The 15,000-nt window shown below is 48.8% G+C and overlaps 2 protein-coding genes across 2 annotated transcripts in view; one reads left to right on the forward strand and one right to left on the reverse strand.

Annotated features, from left to right (window-relative positions):
- Window positions 1–1,708: 1,708 nt before the first annotated feature.
- Window positions 1,709–9,904, reverse strand: LOC115355823 (photoreceptor outer segment membrane glycoprotein 2-like). Its single transcript, XM_030046723.1, has 4 exons — window positions 9,444–9,904; window positions 7,780–8,638; window positions 3,336–3,582; window positions 1,709–2,953 (listed from the first exon to the last, which is right to left on the reverse strand). The coding sequence occupies exons 2-4, from the start codon at window positions 8,358–8,360 to the stop codon at window positions 2,702–2,704; spliced, it is 1,080 nt and encodes a 359-aa protein (XP_029902583.1). The 5' UTR covers window positions 8,361–8,638; window positions 9,444–9,904; the 3' UTR covers window positions 1,709–2,701.
- Window positions 9,905–11,751: 1,847 nt separating this feature from the next.
- Window positions 11,752–15,000, forward strand: part of LOC115355824 (C-1-tetrahydrofolate synthase, cytoplasmic-like) — a 12,710-nt gene continuing 9,461 nt past the window's right edge. Inside the window, exons 1-3 of the mRNA XM_030046724.1 lie at window positions 11,752–12,145; window positions 12,604–12,706; window positions 14,613–14,697. Coding sequence (XP_029902584.1) covers window positions 12,606–12,706; window positions 14,613–14,697 — 186 coding nt within the window. The 5' untranslated portion in view covers window positions 11,752–12,145; window positions 12,604–12,605. The remainder of the gene's footprint in view (window positions 12,146–12,603; window positions 12,707–14,612; window positions 14,698–15,000) is intronic.

The raw sequence follows: 15,000 nt of genomic DNA on the forward strand, positions 1-15,000 counted from the left end.
GGGGAGCGCAGCTAATCGGGACAGGTTTAAAGCCTGTTGTCACGGCAACCGGCGAGCTCCCTCTGGCTGCCGAGATCCAGAACAGCCAGAGAAGAAGAATAGGCGAGGGTCAGAGGTCGCATGAACACACACACACACACACACACACACACACACACACACGCTGCTCATTGATTCACAGTGTGAACTTCCTGCATGGACACACCGCAGCCCCGCCCCTTCCTGTTCCTCCTGATGCCAGCTGTTTAGATGAAATCTGATTGGCTGGTCAGAAAAAGGCAGCGATGAAGAGGCGGAGCTTGTCTGTAACGAGGCCGACGCCGTTACGTAACGACGAGACGCCTAACGAGACGGGGGGGGGGGGGGGGGGGGGGGGGGGGGCAAAGGAGACAGAAAGAGAAAAGGACAGAGGAAGCAAGGATGGAAGGTAACAAGGGTGGATGGTGGAATGAGGAAGGGAGGGAGGAAACAAAAGGGGGGAAGGGAGAAGAGGAGGAAACAAAGGAGGAAGAAATGGAGGGGGAGGGAAGGGAAGACGAGACAGGAAAAGGAAAAGAAAAGAGGAGAGAGGGAGGAGGAGAGAGGGAGGGAGAGCACAAGGAAATCACGGAGTGAGGGAGAGACGAATCGATGAGAGCATGAAAGGACGGAGGAGAGGATGGAGGAATGAGGGAGGAGGGGAGGACGGAGAAAAAGGGAGGGGGAGGAATAAAGGAAATGAGTAAAGGAAGGAGAAGGAGAGAAAGGAGAGGAAGGAGAGGAGGAGGAGGAGGAGGAGGAGCAGCTGCAGTGCTCTGATGGAGAAGCCTCTCCTCTGAAGTGTGTGTGTGTGTGTGTGTGTGTGTGTGTGTGTGTGTGTGTGTGTCAGGGGCACTAGAATAATCTGGGACACTGTGAACCACGTGGTTGTTACCATGGCGACGGCCTCCGGGCAGAACAGAGGAGCTGTGGTGTTGAGCGGCTGCAGGGCGACAGGCGGCCAGCAGGGGGCGGCGGAGCGCAGCCACGCTGTGACGTCAGCACGACACACAGAGTGGAGCTCTGCTGCCCCCTGCTGGGGAGCTCTGCATCTTTCAAATGAAACAATCAATCATTTAAAGAAATAATCCCAACAATACCAATAATAATGTGGCTCCTCAGTGTTTTCTTCAGAAAAATTCTGTGAAACCAAAATCATTTTTCTCAAAAACAAAAACATGGGAAGAAAAAAGAAAAGGAAAAAAATGGGTCAAGAAAATTATATAAAATTATTATAATTACGTATTTAAATTAAATTACATTTTTACAGGATTACCCCCAAAGTGTGTTTCAAATAATAATAATAATAAAATAATAATAATAATAATGATAATAATAATAATAATAATAATAATAATAATGATAATAATAATAATAATGATAATGATAATAATAATAATAAGCTTTGAAGTGTCAGTTTCAGTGCAGCTGGAGGTTCAGTGTTTTATGATTTATGTTTAATGTTGAAACTGTCAGCTGGATCACACGGTCAGGTGAGACAGGTGTGTGTCAGACAGGTGAGGTGAGACAGGTGAGGTCAGTCTGTGTGAACATGAAATCTTCATCACCTGACAAAACACACACACACACACACACACCACATGACAGCATGTAACACACAGCGTCACACAGATCCATGGCTGTTACCCAGAATGACGAATTCTGACGAATCAGAAGAATCAGAATCAGAAACACTTTATTGATCCCCGAGGGGAAATTAGGAAACAGGCTGAATTAACCCTTTAAGCCCCGCCCCATTTCAACAGACGAGCCGCCCCGTTCCCCGCTGAGGGCAGAACCCAGCTGGTCTGCGTTCTCCTGCTGGGACTGGAGAACACCCTGAGCCCAGGCCGGACAGTCCACCTTCACCCTCTGAAGGCCGAGCACATTCCTTAGATTTCTTCCTAAAACGTGAGAAAAGGCAACGAGCAACCTGAAGAAATGAGTAAAAAAGAAATGACTGGAAAAATAACAATAAAAGAAAAAAATAGAAAAGTAAAAAACAAAAACAAACAAGGAAATAACCTGAAATTAAGCCACCAAAGTTTTTAAAACCAGCATAATTTAAAAAAAGTAAAAGTAAATGACATGAAATTAGCCAAAAGAATATCTATTCTTTCCTGTATAAAATAATTATAAATACAGTGCTCTGAACATTTTTCCCTAGTTTTTTTAGATATATATTTTTTCTAATATATTTTTTTCTAATAACGTTTTAGCTACTTTCCAGCTCAGTTTCTTTTTACTGATTTCTTGGAAACTTCAGGTCATGTCTTGCTAAGTTGCTTCATTGCTGTTTTTCTCATGTTCTTGAAAGAAATCAAGCTCATGTGCGCAGCTTTCAGGGCTTGAATGTGCATTTGGACAGGAAGTCGGTCCAGGTGTGTAAAGGGTTCAACGTGATCCAGGTGGCCTCTGTCCCGTTCTCGTTATGGCACAAGGACGACTCGGCTGCGAGGCCACAGCGCCGGGCTTCAGGCGAGCGCTCGGGCTCAATCCGCTGCCAGGGCGGCCCCAGACGACGCTCTAGGTGATGTTCTATGTCAGGCTTGTTTCCTGTGATCCTCAGGTCAGAGGTCAGAGGTCAGGCTCAGGCGGACAGCGGCGAGGCCTCGTCAGCAGGGAATCAAACCCAGAACGTCCCGGCCCGCCCGGGGCTCCTGCGACGGCCGCGGGTCGGGTGTCAGTCGGCCACGGGGATCTGGGCCGGGCGTGAAGGCACTTCCTGCTGGCCGGCGGTCGGGACGTTGATGTTGGGGTCGTCGTCCACCTGGTAACATTTCCCCAGGTTCTTGATGATGTTGAAGTTGGACCGGGCCGTTTCCGCCAGGCTGTTCTCCAGAATCCAGCCGTCCGACTCGCAGTCGGGATTGCCCAGCCGGAGGACGTTCTCCATGGCCGTCTGGAGGTAACGAACGCCCGTCAGGACCAGCAGCTTGTTGGGAGAAGAGAAGCAGGATGTCACCATCTTCAGCTGTTCTACACAACTCTGCTCTTTTTTTTTTTTATCACCGTTCTCAAGAGAACTGAATCCAGCTGTGTCAGAGAGGAGCTGCAGCTAAAGCTAAATGTGTAATGTTCACCACAGCTTCGCACTTTAAACACAATTAAACTGTCAAAGTCTCAACTTCACCAGCTGGTTCCAAACTGCACAAAACCAAATCACATTGTGGTCAATTTAGAAGGCAAGAAAAAAAACCATGATGGAAAGGAGCAGGTCAGGCAGGGCAGCGCCATCAAAAAGGCTTTTATATTTCATTTTCTCATCAAAATCACCGTGGATGTCTCGGTGTAGTACTACTACAGTACTGCAGTACCTCAAAGAGCCAGATGAGCAGGACGATGAGGCCGATGGAGCGCATGATGCTGGTGTAGTGGTCCAGCAGCGCCTGGCGGCAGCCCCGCCTCCACAGGTTGAGCTGCTCGGTCTGGTGCCGGTAGTTGTAGTGGGCGGAGTTGTTGGTGACCTGCTGCTGGATGCAGGGCCGCGGCGACAGCGTGCTGCAGCAGCTGAAGGGAACGCCGTCCATCAGGTACTTTCCCTCCACGTTACTCCTCAGACGGCTGCGGACAGAGGCGAGGCGGCGAGGCGTTACCACACACAAAACAAAGTACTGCTGTTATTAGTACAAGTACTATTACTACTTCTACTGCTACGACTACTGCTGCTGCTGCTATTATAACTCTCACTGCTGGGGCCGTCCAATTTACAGTCCACATTCTAATATTCTTTGAATATGAAAAACATAATTAACATTGAAAATGCTAAATCACCGTTGGCCGTGCAGCGGTGTGTGTGGCTGATGATAAATGGTTTCACACCAACCCTGAACCTCCGTCAGAGCGTGTTGTTCCTCAGGTTTAGGTTATTTTTTTTTTCTCTGCTGTTTATACTGTTCATATTTCTATTTTTTATATATTCCTTGTTTATAGTGTATATATTGCTTGCTGCTATTTATCATCTGTTTATACTGTAAATTTGCACATTGCCCACATCTATGCACATTGTATACATCGATGCACACTGTTTTTTGGTTTTTTGCACATTGCACATCATTTTTGCACATCTATCTATCTATCTATCTATCTAAATGCTGCAGTGGAGCTAACAGAGCAGCAGCAGGCCTGACCTCAGCTCAGCGCCACCTGGCTGCAACACACCTGAGCCGCCACGTGAGCCGCACGCAGAGGAAACGCCTCGTCTGGCCACACTTTGCTCTCCAAACTCACTGACCGGCCGGGCGAGTGTGTGTGTGTGTGTGTGTGTGTGTGTGTGTGTGTGTGTGTGTGTGTGTCACTTTGAGTTTGGTCATGCGGAGTGTGTTTTCATGTCTGATGCTGACACAGTCAGGGTTTGCCAACTCAGTTACTGTTTTGTCAAAACCTTAAAAAGAGAAAGAGCCTTGTATTAAATCATGCTGGCCTTTTTGCGCCCCCCTGTGGACGTTGCATGTACAGCAAGTCTTGCCTCAGAATATTATGAGCATGCTGCAGTTTAATGAGGCATTTGACGCAATGTTTTTATTTTTTATTTTTGTAAATATTCATACATGTTTGAATCTCTGTTATGTTTTGGAATTCAGTGTTTAAATGTTTTAAAGCTGACAGCCCGAGTTGCTGCCACTGAACTTTTCTCAGATGCAGAAATGATCTAATTTGTTGAGTTAAACCTCAGAGGGCAGCAACAGCCTGTCTGTCTGAGCCACCCCAGACTGAACAAAGACCAAAGGTAAGACAAGGTGAGGCTGCGGTGATGAGGCTCAGAAAACACTCAGGTGGGCAGGTGAGCTGAAAAGACGACCTCATATGGCACTGATTCCTGAGAATTTGGATAAATCATGTCCCACTAAGAAAAATGCTATTTCTGTTGGAAATTTACAACATTTTAATGAATAAAAAGAATCAAGGGCATAATCAGGGGGTCCTTTGCACATTTGTAAGGTTCTTTTATAGGTTTATTTTTAATTTGTATTAATTTAATGATTATATGTTGGCCCATGGCCTACAAAACCAGTTGTCCTCGGATAGGAGATAATCATTTCAACTTGATTAAAACAACAAAAAGTAATAATTTCACTGAATAATATCTTTACCACATGAAAGAGTACATCATAATATGTATTAAAAACTACAAACGATGAGTTTTGAACAATATTTACTATTATTTTGTGGTTGCTCAAAATGTGTCCCAGATATTTGTCACCACCGTCAGATATTTATTTAAAAAATAATAATAAAAAAAACTACAAGGTCAATTCCATTCCTGAGGAGCCCTTTTCAAACCTTCAGCTCTACTGCATGCTTCAAGACCGCTCAGGCTCCTGGAAGTTTGCTATTTTCTCTTAAATCTCCTCATATTTTTGGACACTGCTACTGTCACAACCATAACATGTCAACACCGTCACTTCTGTATAAAAAATATTAAATTAGATTATGGAATAAATGTACACTTTTTAAGAAGAGGTCTGATGCAGGTAGCAACAGGAGGGAAACAAGCTGGCTAATGTGAACAACTCATGCTGATCATGTGAAAGAGCAGGTTTTTGTCTCCACCGTCAGACGTCACCACCGTCAGGTTTTCTGTGTGACGGTGATGACTGAAGTCTGAAAAATGCTTATAACAGAGCTCAGGATTGTTATTTTTTGTACCAAATAGTTAAATAAAGTTGTTAAGCAAGAAGCCATTGACTTGAGTGGTATAAATTTTGGAAATGTATGTTTTAATGAGGCGACTGTCACCACCGTCAGATTAGTGTCACCACCGTCAGAGGCAGTTAAATTGGTTTTAAATGAATATGCTTACAATATGTTTCTTTGGTGCTGTTGAGTTATTAAAGTATTAGTCTCTTTAATACAAAAATCTATTTTTCAAATTAAAAAAAAAAAAACATTACAGTGACGGTGTTGACAAAAACAAAGTAGCCTAATAACTGGAAAAACCTATTTTATGAAAAAAATGCAAAATGAGGAGGTTGCACCGGTACATTGCTGAACAGCCAAGACCTTGGCCTATAATGATATACCTTCAGATTTTGTCATTTAACGCAATTTTTTTTTTTTTTCAAAATTAAAACCTGTTTTATCCAAATTCCCAAGAATCAGTGATGGATTTTTCCAAAATGTAAAAGAATCTTCAAAGATCTTGAATTTCTTGAGTTCTAGCCAAGGACAGTGTGGACTGAATACACACTGCACTGATGTGTGCTCCAGACTGTGTGCAGTGGTGTGTGTTGTGTGTGTGTGCAGTGGTGTGTGTTGTGTGTGTGTGTGTGCTGTGTTGTGCTGCTGTCTGTCGCTGCAGCACAGCAGAGTGATTCTGACTTGAAAAGTAAATGTTTTAATGTCCTGAAACAGAATAAAAACGAGTCTCAGTAAAACCCTGCAGACGGGTTCCGCTGATTAAGCCTCATTAATCTCATAACCTTTGACCTGATGATTCTGCTGAGCTCTCAGGCTTATTGTGATGGAGCGATGGCCTACATCTGAAAATGCTCTGCTGCAGGTTTTTGGAACTGGAGGTCAGAATCTCTTCCCTTTGCATCAAACTGAACTGGAATCAGAGAGAATTCATGTGGAGCTGATGCAGATCTCTGACCGTCTGCCTGGTGGATTAAAGCTCACAGAAAACTGGACAGACGAATTACGAGAGGTTTTTTTTGGTTCCTAAACTTGATTAATTTGTTTTGCTGTACTGAGGTGGTTTTTGGCGTGGCGCCGGCTGGGTTTGGGTTCTGTCCTCAGCCGCTCTCCTGCACAGGCACAGCTTGTCTGCTGCTAATGCTGCTGCTAATTCAGGAGGCTGGAGGCCCGCCTGGTTGTCATGCTGCCAAAAAGTTGCAGGTCTGATGCCCCGTAACCCCGGCCGTCTGCCCTGCCAATGTGTCCATAAGCAAAGAGGTGAAACGCCACCGGCAGCCAGGACGCTGACCTCTGCCCTCCCTGAGGAGGCAGTGAGAGCCCCGAATGATATTTTTACTCAAAACAGCATCTCAGAGAAATTCAGCCAGTCCAAACAGATGTTATCCCTTATCCCTGTGCTACAGGGTACAGTGGCGCCCCCAAGAGGATTAAAGCTGAACTTCAAACAGTGTGGCTGGTGACTCGCTTGGGCTCTTCCCAGTTACAGGAACTGAATCGGCCGCCGGCAGAAAACAGGGCCAGACGAGCACGTCAGGTCTTGCAAAGCAACAGGCCGAGGGGTTTGAACAATTATTAGATGCTCGTTAGGAGCTCAGATGCTTAAGATTTACCAAGTTTTCTAGTTTTCAGTAGACTTGAGCGTGGTTTGTCTGGAGATCTCTACCACAACAGAGATAAGTCCTTCACCTTCACTTCATGTCATCTGCATTTTCAGTGAACACGTATGTGTCGCAGTGTGTGACCGCAGAGATCTGACAGTCCGCTCAAATCTGCCTGAATTCAAGAGGATCCAACAGAATCCAGCAAGATCTGCCAGAATGTTGAATAATCTACTTGAATCCAGTTGGATCCACTAAAAGCCGTCAGAAACCATAAAACACTACCATTATACACTAGAATCCAGTGTGAGCCACTAGAATTGGGTAGAGTCTACTTAAAATCCATTGGAAACGGTTAGAATCTACACAAACCTACTAGAATTCAATAGGATCTGCAACTAGATTCTACTCAAAATTCACAAGAAATCAAGAAGATCCACTGGAATCCAGCCCAGTAAGGTCTGGTGGACTTCAGTAGGATCCACTAGAATCCAACAGGATCCACTACCACCCGCCCACTCACTCCCTGACGTCGCTGCTGGTCATGTCCAGGTATCGGTTGCTGATCCACTGGACGTGGAACCAGTCACGGTAGCCGGCGTTCCCGCAGCACTGGAACTGCATCTGCAGCAGATCCACGGTTCTCTTGAGGAAGCAGCGGCCCGGCGTGTCCGTGTCTTTGTAGTACCGCATGGCGTTACGTAAACCCAGGAACAGCGACTCCTCCAGCTGGTTGCGAATGCTGTAGCACATGAGCGCCCCCACCAGGACACAGAAGGTGAAGAAGAAGGTGCAGACGATGTACGGCAGCAGGACCAGCTTCCAGCGCAGAAACTTGCTGGTGTCTGTGCATTCGTAGCAGATCTTCCCACCCAGGAAATTGATGCAGCAAGCAACCAGGCCTGTGGTGATCAGCATGTGAGGCACGTAGAGGATTTCCTGGTCTGACATCACTTCCTGTCGCTTCTGGATCTCCACCCTGAGGAACAAGCCCAGGCTGAAGAGGATGACCCCAGTTAAAACAGAGATCCAGTTGAGCAGCCACAGCAGCTGGGCGAGTTTTTCCCTCTCCGCCTTGGTGAACGTCACCTTGCCAACCGCCATGTCGGTCTGCAGTCCTTTAGCCTGGGTGCTGTGGCCGGGCAGAGCCCTGGCATCCAGTCCACCAGTCCCACAGGAAGCACAGCAACCCAAGAGAGGGGTCCCACAATCCAGAGTGGGGTCCAGCTATGCAGGGTGAGGGGTCAGGGTGGGCCTCCCTCCAGGAGAGAAGAAGAAGTGGGGAAGGAGAAAGCCAGTCGCTGCTATCTACGGGCCTTCATAAGGAGCTTAGCGAGGTATTTTAGATATTCCTGGCTGCCATCTGAAACCTCGCTGAGGATCTGAGGACAGCAGGGGGGAAACAAGGTCAAAGTCTAATCAAACTGGTGCTGATAGGACAACACTGATAGGACAACACTATCTGTGAAACACAGCAGAAAAGCACTGACATGTGGAACAAACATCTGGTAACATGATACATGTACAGGCAGGGTGGACAAATGAAAGCAAAATTATTTAACACCTCAGGTAATTCTGAAATTTCCCACTCCTGTCGAGCCAACATCAATTTTTTAAAACTTTTTTAATACCGGCTGTGTCAGCTCAGGGCCAGTAAAGCTGCTTTGACGGCTCTGGTGGAGGAATCTTGTTGAATTTTCAAACTGAGCAGATTCAAGTTGAGATCTGCTGACCAAAACCATTTGAGCACGTGGCTTAAATGATTATAATAAATCCTTCAGCAAATTTAATTCACTGTGGATGGAGGAACTGTAATCCCAGAGGAGACCAAACCACAGATCAGTTCAAATGGTGGTTTGCCCCCGTCTGTGTACCTGAGTGACCTCAGCCTGGCACAAAGAAATCACAGACTCAGAAGGCCAAGCATCACCCGGAGCTCTGCTTTCACCTGTCCCCCGTCTGCGGGTCAGAGGTCCCTGTCTGCCGTAATGTTTGGAGAATTTGCCAAATGGAAGAAACTGGCATGTTGTTAAAAAGTAAAATAAAAGACAGACTGCGAGCTGTGCGTTGTAAATCACCGTCCTGCACTGAGACTAACACAAATGTTTAAGAGGATAAGCCGAGGACGTCCACGTCCACCTGCGGCTCCACCTCAGAGACTCCTGAAGACAGCACACACACTCTTACCTTGTTGGACTCCACCTGACCGCCTGTCCGTCCTCCATCTTCTGGCCTCCAGTCTTCCTCAGCAGTCTTCGCTCAGGAAAGGCAGTTTGGCCTCAGACATGGAGCCGTAAAGCAGAATGGGCAGCAGAGCAGAGGAGGCTGCACTCGCTCCTGCGGCTCTAATCTCCTTATTCCTAATCAGCCCGCTAAGCTGAGAAATCTCCTGTTACTCACCAGCTGGACCCTCAGCAGGAAGCTGCTGTGCCTCTCATTTATCCACAGAGAGTCTTCTCTGAGGTCAGCGCTCCATGAAGTCCAGCTCCAACACACAGGCATGAAGGAGGTCAGAGGTCACGCAGCAGACAGGTGAAGGGAAGGAACCGGCTGGGACTCCGCAGTGACTTCACTCTGTAAAGCTGCACTTCCTGTTCGCTGCTGGCCCACAATGCAGTGCAGGGCGGAGAGGGAGGAGCTCTGGTAGGCGGAGCCTCTCTGGGTCTCCGGGGGCAACAGGAACAACTTCATCAAAACCAAGAATAAACTAAAACATCTGTACAGACTCACGTTTTTACTTTTGTTGAAGCTGGAAGGCGGCAGAGGATGTCCAGACGCAGGTCACATGACACAGGTCACATGACACAGGTCACATGACACAGGTCACATGACACAGGTCACATGACATGTTGCATCATCTCCAGGTGCTGTTTCGTGTCTGGATGTGGTGATGTTTGCTCTCAAAAACATGAAAATCAGAGTGTGTGCTGTGATGTGCTGGCGTCTGCACCAGACCTTGATATTTCCTCAGCTGGAGAGCCGTGTGCTGCTGCATGACTGGGCTTCATGCTCGGTGGGAAAAACAGCATCAGAAGGAGAAAAGCAGCGTCTCAGGCAAAGCCCCGAGCCCTGTTACCGTCTCACACGTTCACATCTAAATGACTGTATGATAACCAGCGATAACTCTGCTGATGTGCTGCGTGGAGGCTGACGCATCACAGTTTGCTGCAGCAGTCATCAAACTGTAATGTCAACAGTTTTATTTTTATTTTAACTTTAATGTCAACATTTTTATGCCAAACAGCCCCAGGAGCCCCTGTCGCCCCCCTCAGGGCGGGGAGGCCACGGGGCGGCCCCGTCAGGTTTGAGGCTTGCAGCACATCAGCAGCTTGTGTTAACATGGAGGCAGCGCTTAAAGTCACAGTTCACCCAAAAACAACGTGGGATCTACGGCTTCATTTCAACGTGTATATATTTTTTGTTCCTGTTTTTTTATTTTTTTTGTTCTTTTTTTTGTTTTTGTTTCAAACGTTCACGTCAGCGCCAACGTGCGGGTAAACATATTTCTACTTCAGTTCAGTTAACACTCGTTTGTTATCAGCAGCAATCTGTCAGCTGGATCAGCCAAAACAAATAATAATGATAATAAAATGAAGAGGAAAAATAAAAAGAGAGAAAGTTCCACAGGTTCGTCTCAGCAGTTTGACATGCAGGCCTCAGCCACCAACGGCAGAACCCTCTGCAGAACCCAGGAGGTTCTAGCCCAGACGGTCCACCAGCAGCCGAGCGGAGTCCCCCACACCTGCACAGGCAGCAAGGATGAAGACAACATCAGCATCATCATCATCATCAGCATCATCATCATCATCATCACCATCATCATCATCACCATCATCATCATCATCATCATCACCATCATCATCATCATCATCATCATCATCATCATCATCATCACCATCATCATCATCATCATCATTCCAGCACAGGCCAGTGAACACGAGCACGCCGCCTCCATTACTGTTCAGTGGAAAATAGATAGAAATGAGGTGTATATTCCATATTGTGTTAATGATTTCCTCTGTGTGTCATCATTGAACAGGCTCTGAAAAAACGTCTCAAACTCCGGTGGAAAACATGTTTTAGCTGTAACTCTGCTGCTGAAATAAAAACTGCAGACAGAGCTTGTTCAATAACTGATGGTTAATGTTCCTGTTTCTTCTAATAACTGATTTGTCGCTGATCAAAAAGTCATGTGTGATCAGGTGTGACCTTTCTTACCTGTGACTGACGAGGCCCTGCGCCTCCTCAGGGATTAAATCTGAAATGGTTAAATTAAATGTGTGAAGATTTTTTTTCCTCACACACTTTTTCAGTTAAATCTTTCTGTCCAATCACAACAATCCTTAGTAGCAGTGAGATGAAAGCAGTTCATATGAAGTGAGGCAAATGTTTTATTATTGTTTTTCATTTTTAATAGTTGTAGTTGCGGTGTTTCTCCAGCAGGGGGCTCCCTACACACAGGAAGTCAGCTGTTCCTCCCCACCAGCAAGCCGTCTGATTGGTGGAGAGCCAACCTGGAGGTCCCACTGCTGCTGCAGATCTCTGAGTCACAGTTTAACCTTTAACACACACACACACACACACACACACACACACACACACACACACACACACACACACACACACACACAGAGCTGTCAGTGTGTGTGTGGACGTCCTCAGGTCGCCTCACAGAAACTTGGAAAAGGTTTGCAGGTGTCCTGAGCGCAGAGGTGTGTGTGTGTGTGTGTGTGTGTGTGTGTGTGTGTGTGTGTGCGTGTGTGTGTTGCGGCTGCAGAGGTGCATTGTGGGAGGTGTGTGGCGCTCGCTCCTGTGTTTGTGTTGAGCTGCGGAGGAAAAGTTTGTCTGAAAGTTTGGAACGAGCCGCTGCTGCTACTCCAGTCCAGCTGGTGAGTTTAGAGACGAAATGTGCTTCAAACACACACACACACACACACACACACACACACACACACACACACACTAACCCTCTGAGGCCACATGGAAGCAGTTTTTTTTTTTCCCTCTAAAACAACAACTTTGCTCTGATCAGAGCAGCTTCAGGTTTTTAATGCTTCATAAAAACGTGTATATTTTGAATTCTTATGTTTTAATCATTTTAAACTCTTAATATTTTAAACGTATGCATTATTACTATAGACAGAGATACATCTGTCTGTCTACACATATACAGGGACCAGGCCTCCACAGAGTTACATGTAAAAGTCATGTTAAATTAAATTAAATTAAATGTAAAACTGTCTTTGTTTTGGCTCGTTGTGCTGCCTCATGCATATTAATATATCTCTCTCTCTGTCTCTCTCTCTCTCTCTCTCTCTCTCTCTCTCTCTCTCTGTCTCTCTCTCAGTCATGTTATCCTTGGCCGCCCGCTTGCTGTGTCTCAGGGTCTCTGGTTGCTGTGGAGGGAGTCGCTCCATGGCAACCGTTGTCTCTGGCAACAAGACGTCCAAGTGAGTGGAGGCTTCTCAGGAAGTCAGAGGAACAGGAGTTAACCCTTCAAACCCTGAACAGAGTCCAGGAGCAAAACCTCCTCCTGCATAAGGCCTCCTGTGGTCCTCCTGGTGGTCCTCCTGGTGGTCCTCCTGGTGGTCCTCCTGGTGGTCCTCCTGGTGGTCCTGTGGTCCTCCTGGTGGTCCTCCTGGTGGTCCCCCTGGTGGTCCTGTGGTCCTCCTGGTGGTCCTCCTGGTGGTCCTGTGGTCCTCCTGGTGGTCCCCCTGGTGGTCCTCCTGGTGGTCCTCCTGGTGGTCCTGTGGTCCTCCTGGTGGTCCCCCTGGTGGTCCTCCTGGTGGTCCTCCTGGTGGTCCCCCTGGTGGTCCTCCTGGTGGTCCTCCTGGTGGTCCTCCTGGTGGTCCTGTGGTCCTCCTGGTGGTCCCCCTGGTGGTCCTCCTGGTGGTCCTCCTGGTGGTCCTGTGGGCCTCCTGGTGGTCCCCCTGGTGGTCCTCCTGGTGGTCCTCCTGGTGGGCCTCCTGGTGGGCCTCCTGGTGGTCCCCCTGGTGGTCCTCCTGGTGGTCCTCCTGGTGGGCCTCCTGGTGGTCCCCCTGGTGGGCCTCCTGGTGGTCCTGTGGTCCCCCTGGTGGTCCTCCTGGTGGTCCTGTGGTCCTCCTGGTGGTCCCCCTGGTGGTCCTCCTGGTGGTCCCCCTGGTGGTCCTCCTGGTGGTCCTGTGGTCCTCCTGGTGGTCCTCCTGGTGGTCCCCCTGGTGGTCCTCCTGGTGGTCCCCCTGGTGGTCCTCCTGGTGGTCCTGTGGTCCTCCTGGTGGTCCTCCTGGTGGTCCCCCTGGTGGTCCCCCTGGTGGTCCCACTGGTGGTCCTCCTGGTGGTCCCCCTGGTGGGCCTCCTGGTGGTCCTCCTGGTGGTCCTCCTGGTGGTCCTCCTGGTGGTCCTGTGGTCCTCCTGGTGGTCCTGTGGTCCTCCTGGTGGTCCTCCTGGTGGTCCTGTGGGCCTCCTGGTGGTCCTGTGGTCCCCCTGGTGGTCCTCCTGGTGGTCCTGTGGTCCTCCTGGTGGTCCTCCTGGTGGTCCTCCTGGTGGTCCCCCTGGTGGTCCTCCTGGTGGTCCTGTAGTCCTCCTGGTGGTCCTCCTGGTGGTCCTCCTCCTGGTGGTCCCCCTGGTGGTCCTCCTGGTGGTCCCCCTGGTGGTCCTCCTGGTGGTCCTCCTGGTGGTCCTGTGGTCCTCCTGGTGGTCCTCCTGGTGGTCCTGTGGGCCTCCTGGTGGTCCTGTGGTCCCCCTGGTGGTCCTCCTGGTGGTCCTGTGGTCCTCCTGGTGGTCCTCCTGGTGGTCCTCCTGGTGGTCCTCCTGGTGGTCCTGTGGTCCTCCTGGTGGTCCTCCTGGTGGTCCTCCTCCTGGTGGTCCCCCTGGTGGTCCTCCTGGTGGTCCTCCTGGTGGGCCTCCTGGTGGTCCTCCTGGTGGTCCCCCTGGTGGTCCTCCTGGCTGCTGGCTGAGGCTGCTCAGTTGATAAAACATGAGCAGCAGATCAGACAAAATGAAGATCAGGCCGGGAAGCTCCTCAGACGAGTCAGATCTAATTTATTAAACGTCCAGAAATGAATTCCTTAAGACTTTCACTGTGTTCAAGCAGAGGAAAGGACATGGGAGCTTCTCTGTTTGCAGGACGGCAGCAGAGCCACAGCAGCCCCTCCCCACTCCCCACTCCCCTCCCCCGTCTCCCGGGCAACGGGCAGCGGGCGGGACGGGGGACAGGTGGAGGTCAGAGGTCAGGTGGAGGCCAGGTGGAGGTCAGAGGTCAGAGGTCAGAGGTCAGGTGGAGGCCAGGTGGAGGTCAGGTGGAGGCCAGGTGGAGGCCTGGGTGGAGGTCAGAGGTCAGAGGTCAGGTGAAGGTGAAGGTGTGCTGTGTGTCCTCAGGCTGGTGCGTGAGCGGCTGCAGGGCGACGTGCTCAGGATGCAGGTCCAGGCTCCAGGCTTCAGACCGGGCCTGGTGGTGCTGCAGGTGAGAGCACACACACACACACACACACACACACACAAGAAACCTAGGGCAAAATGTCCATAAAACTCTATTTATTATGTTTAATAATTATTTTGTTAAAGAAATCAGGTGAAATATGAAAAACAAACAAGAAGTTTGAGAAGGAAATAAAAACACATAAAGAGATTCTACTCAGACTCTGAGGAGGGTTAAACGATCAGGGGCCAGAACCACCTGAGACAGGAACACGAGGAGGGCCAGACAGGTGGGACAGGTGGGACAGGTGGGACAGGTGGGACAGGTGGGATGGGCAGGACAGGTGGG

The sequence above is a fragment of the Myripristis murdjan genome, chromosome 24 (assembly GCF_902150065.1).
Source record: "Myripristis murdjan chromosome 24, fMyrMur1.1, whole genome shotgun sequence".
In the NCBI taxonomy this organism is placed as follows: Eukaryota; Metazoa; Chordata; class Actinopteri; order Holocentriformes; family Holocentridae; genus Myripristis; species Myripristis murdjan.

Coding starts and splice junctions, on each gene's coding strand:
- LOC115355823 (XM_030046723.1), bottom strand. CDS start 8,360: ATGGCGGTTGGCAAGGTGACGTTCACCAAGGCGGAGAGGGAAAAACTC. Junction 3,583..7,779: donor ACCAGCAGCGACGTCAGGGA/GTGAGTGGGCGG, acceptor CTCTGTCCGCAG/CCGTCTGAGGAGTAACGTGG. Junction 2,954..3,335: donor TGCTCATCTGGCTCTTTGAG/GTACTGCAGTAC, acceptor TCTCCCAACAAG/CTGCTGGTCCTGACGGGCGT.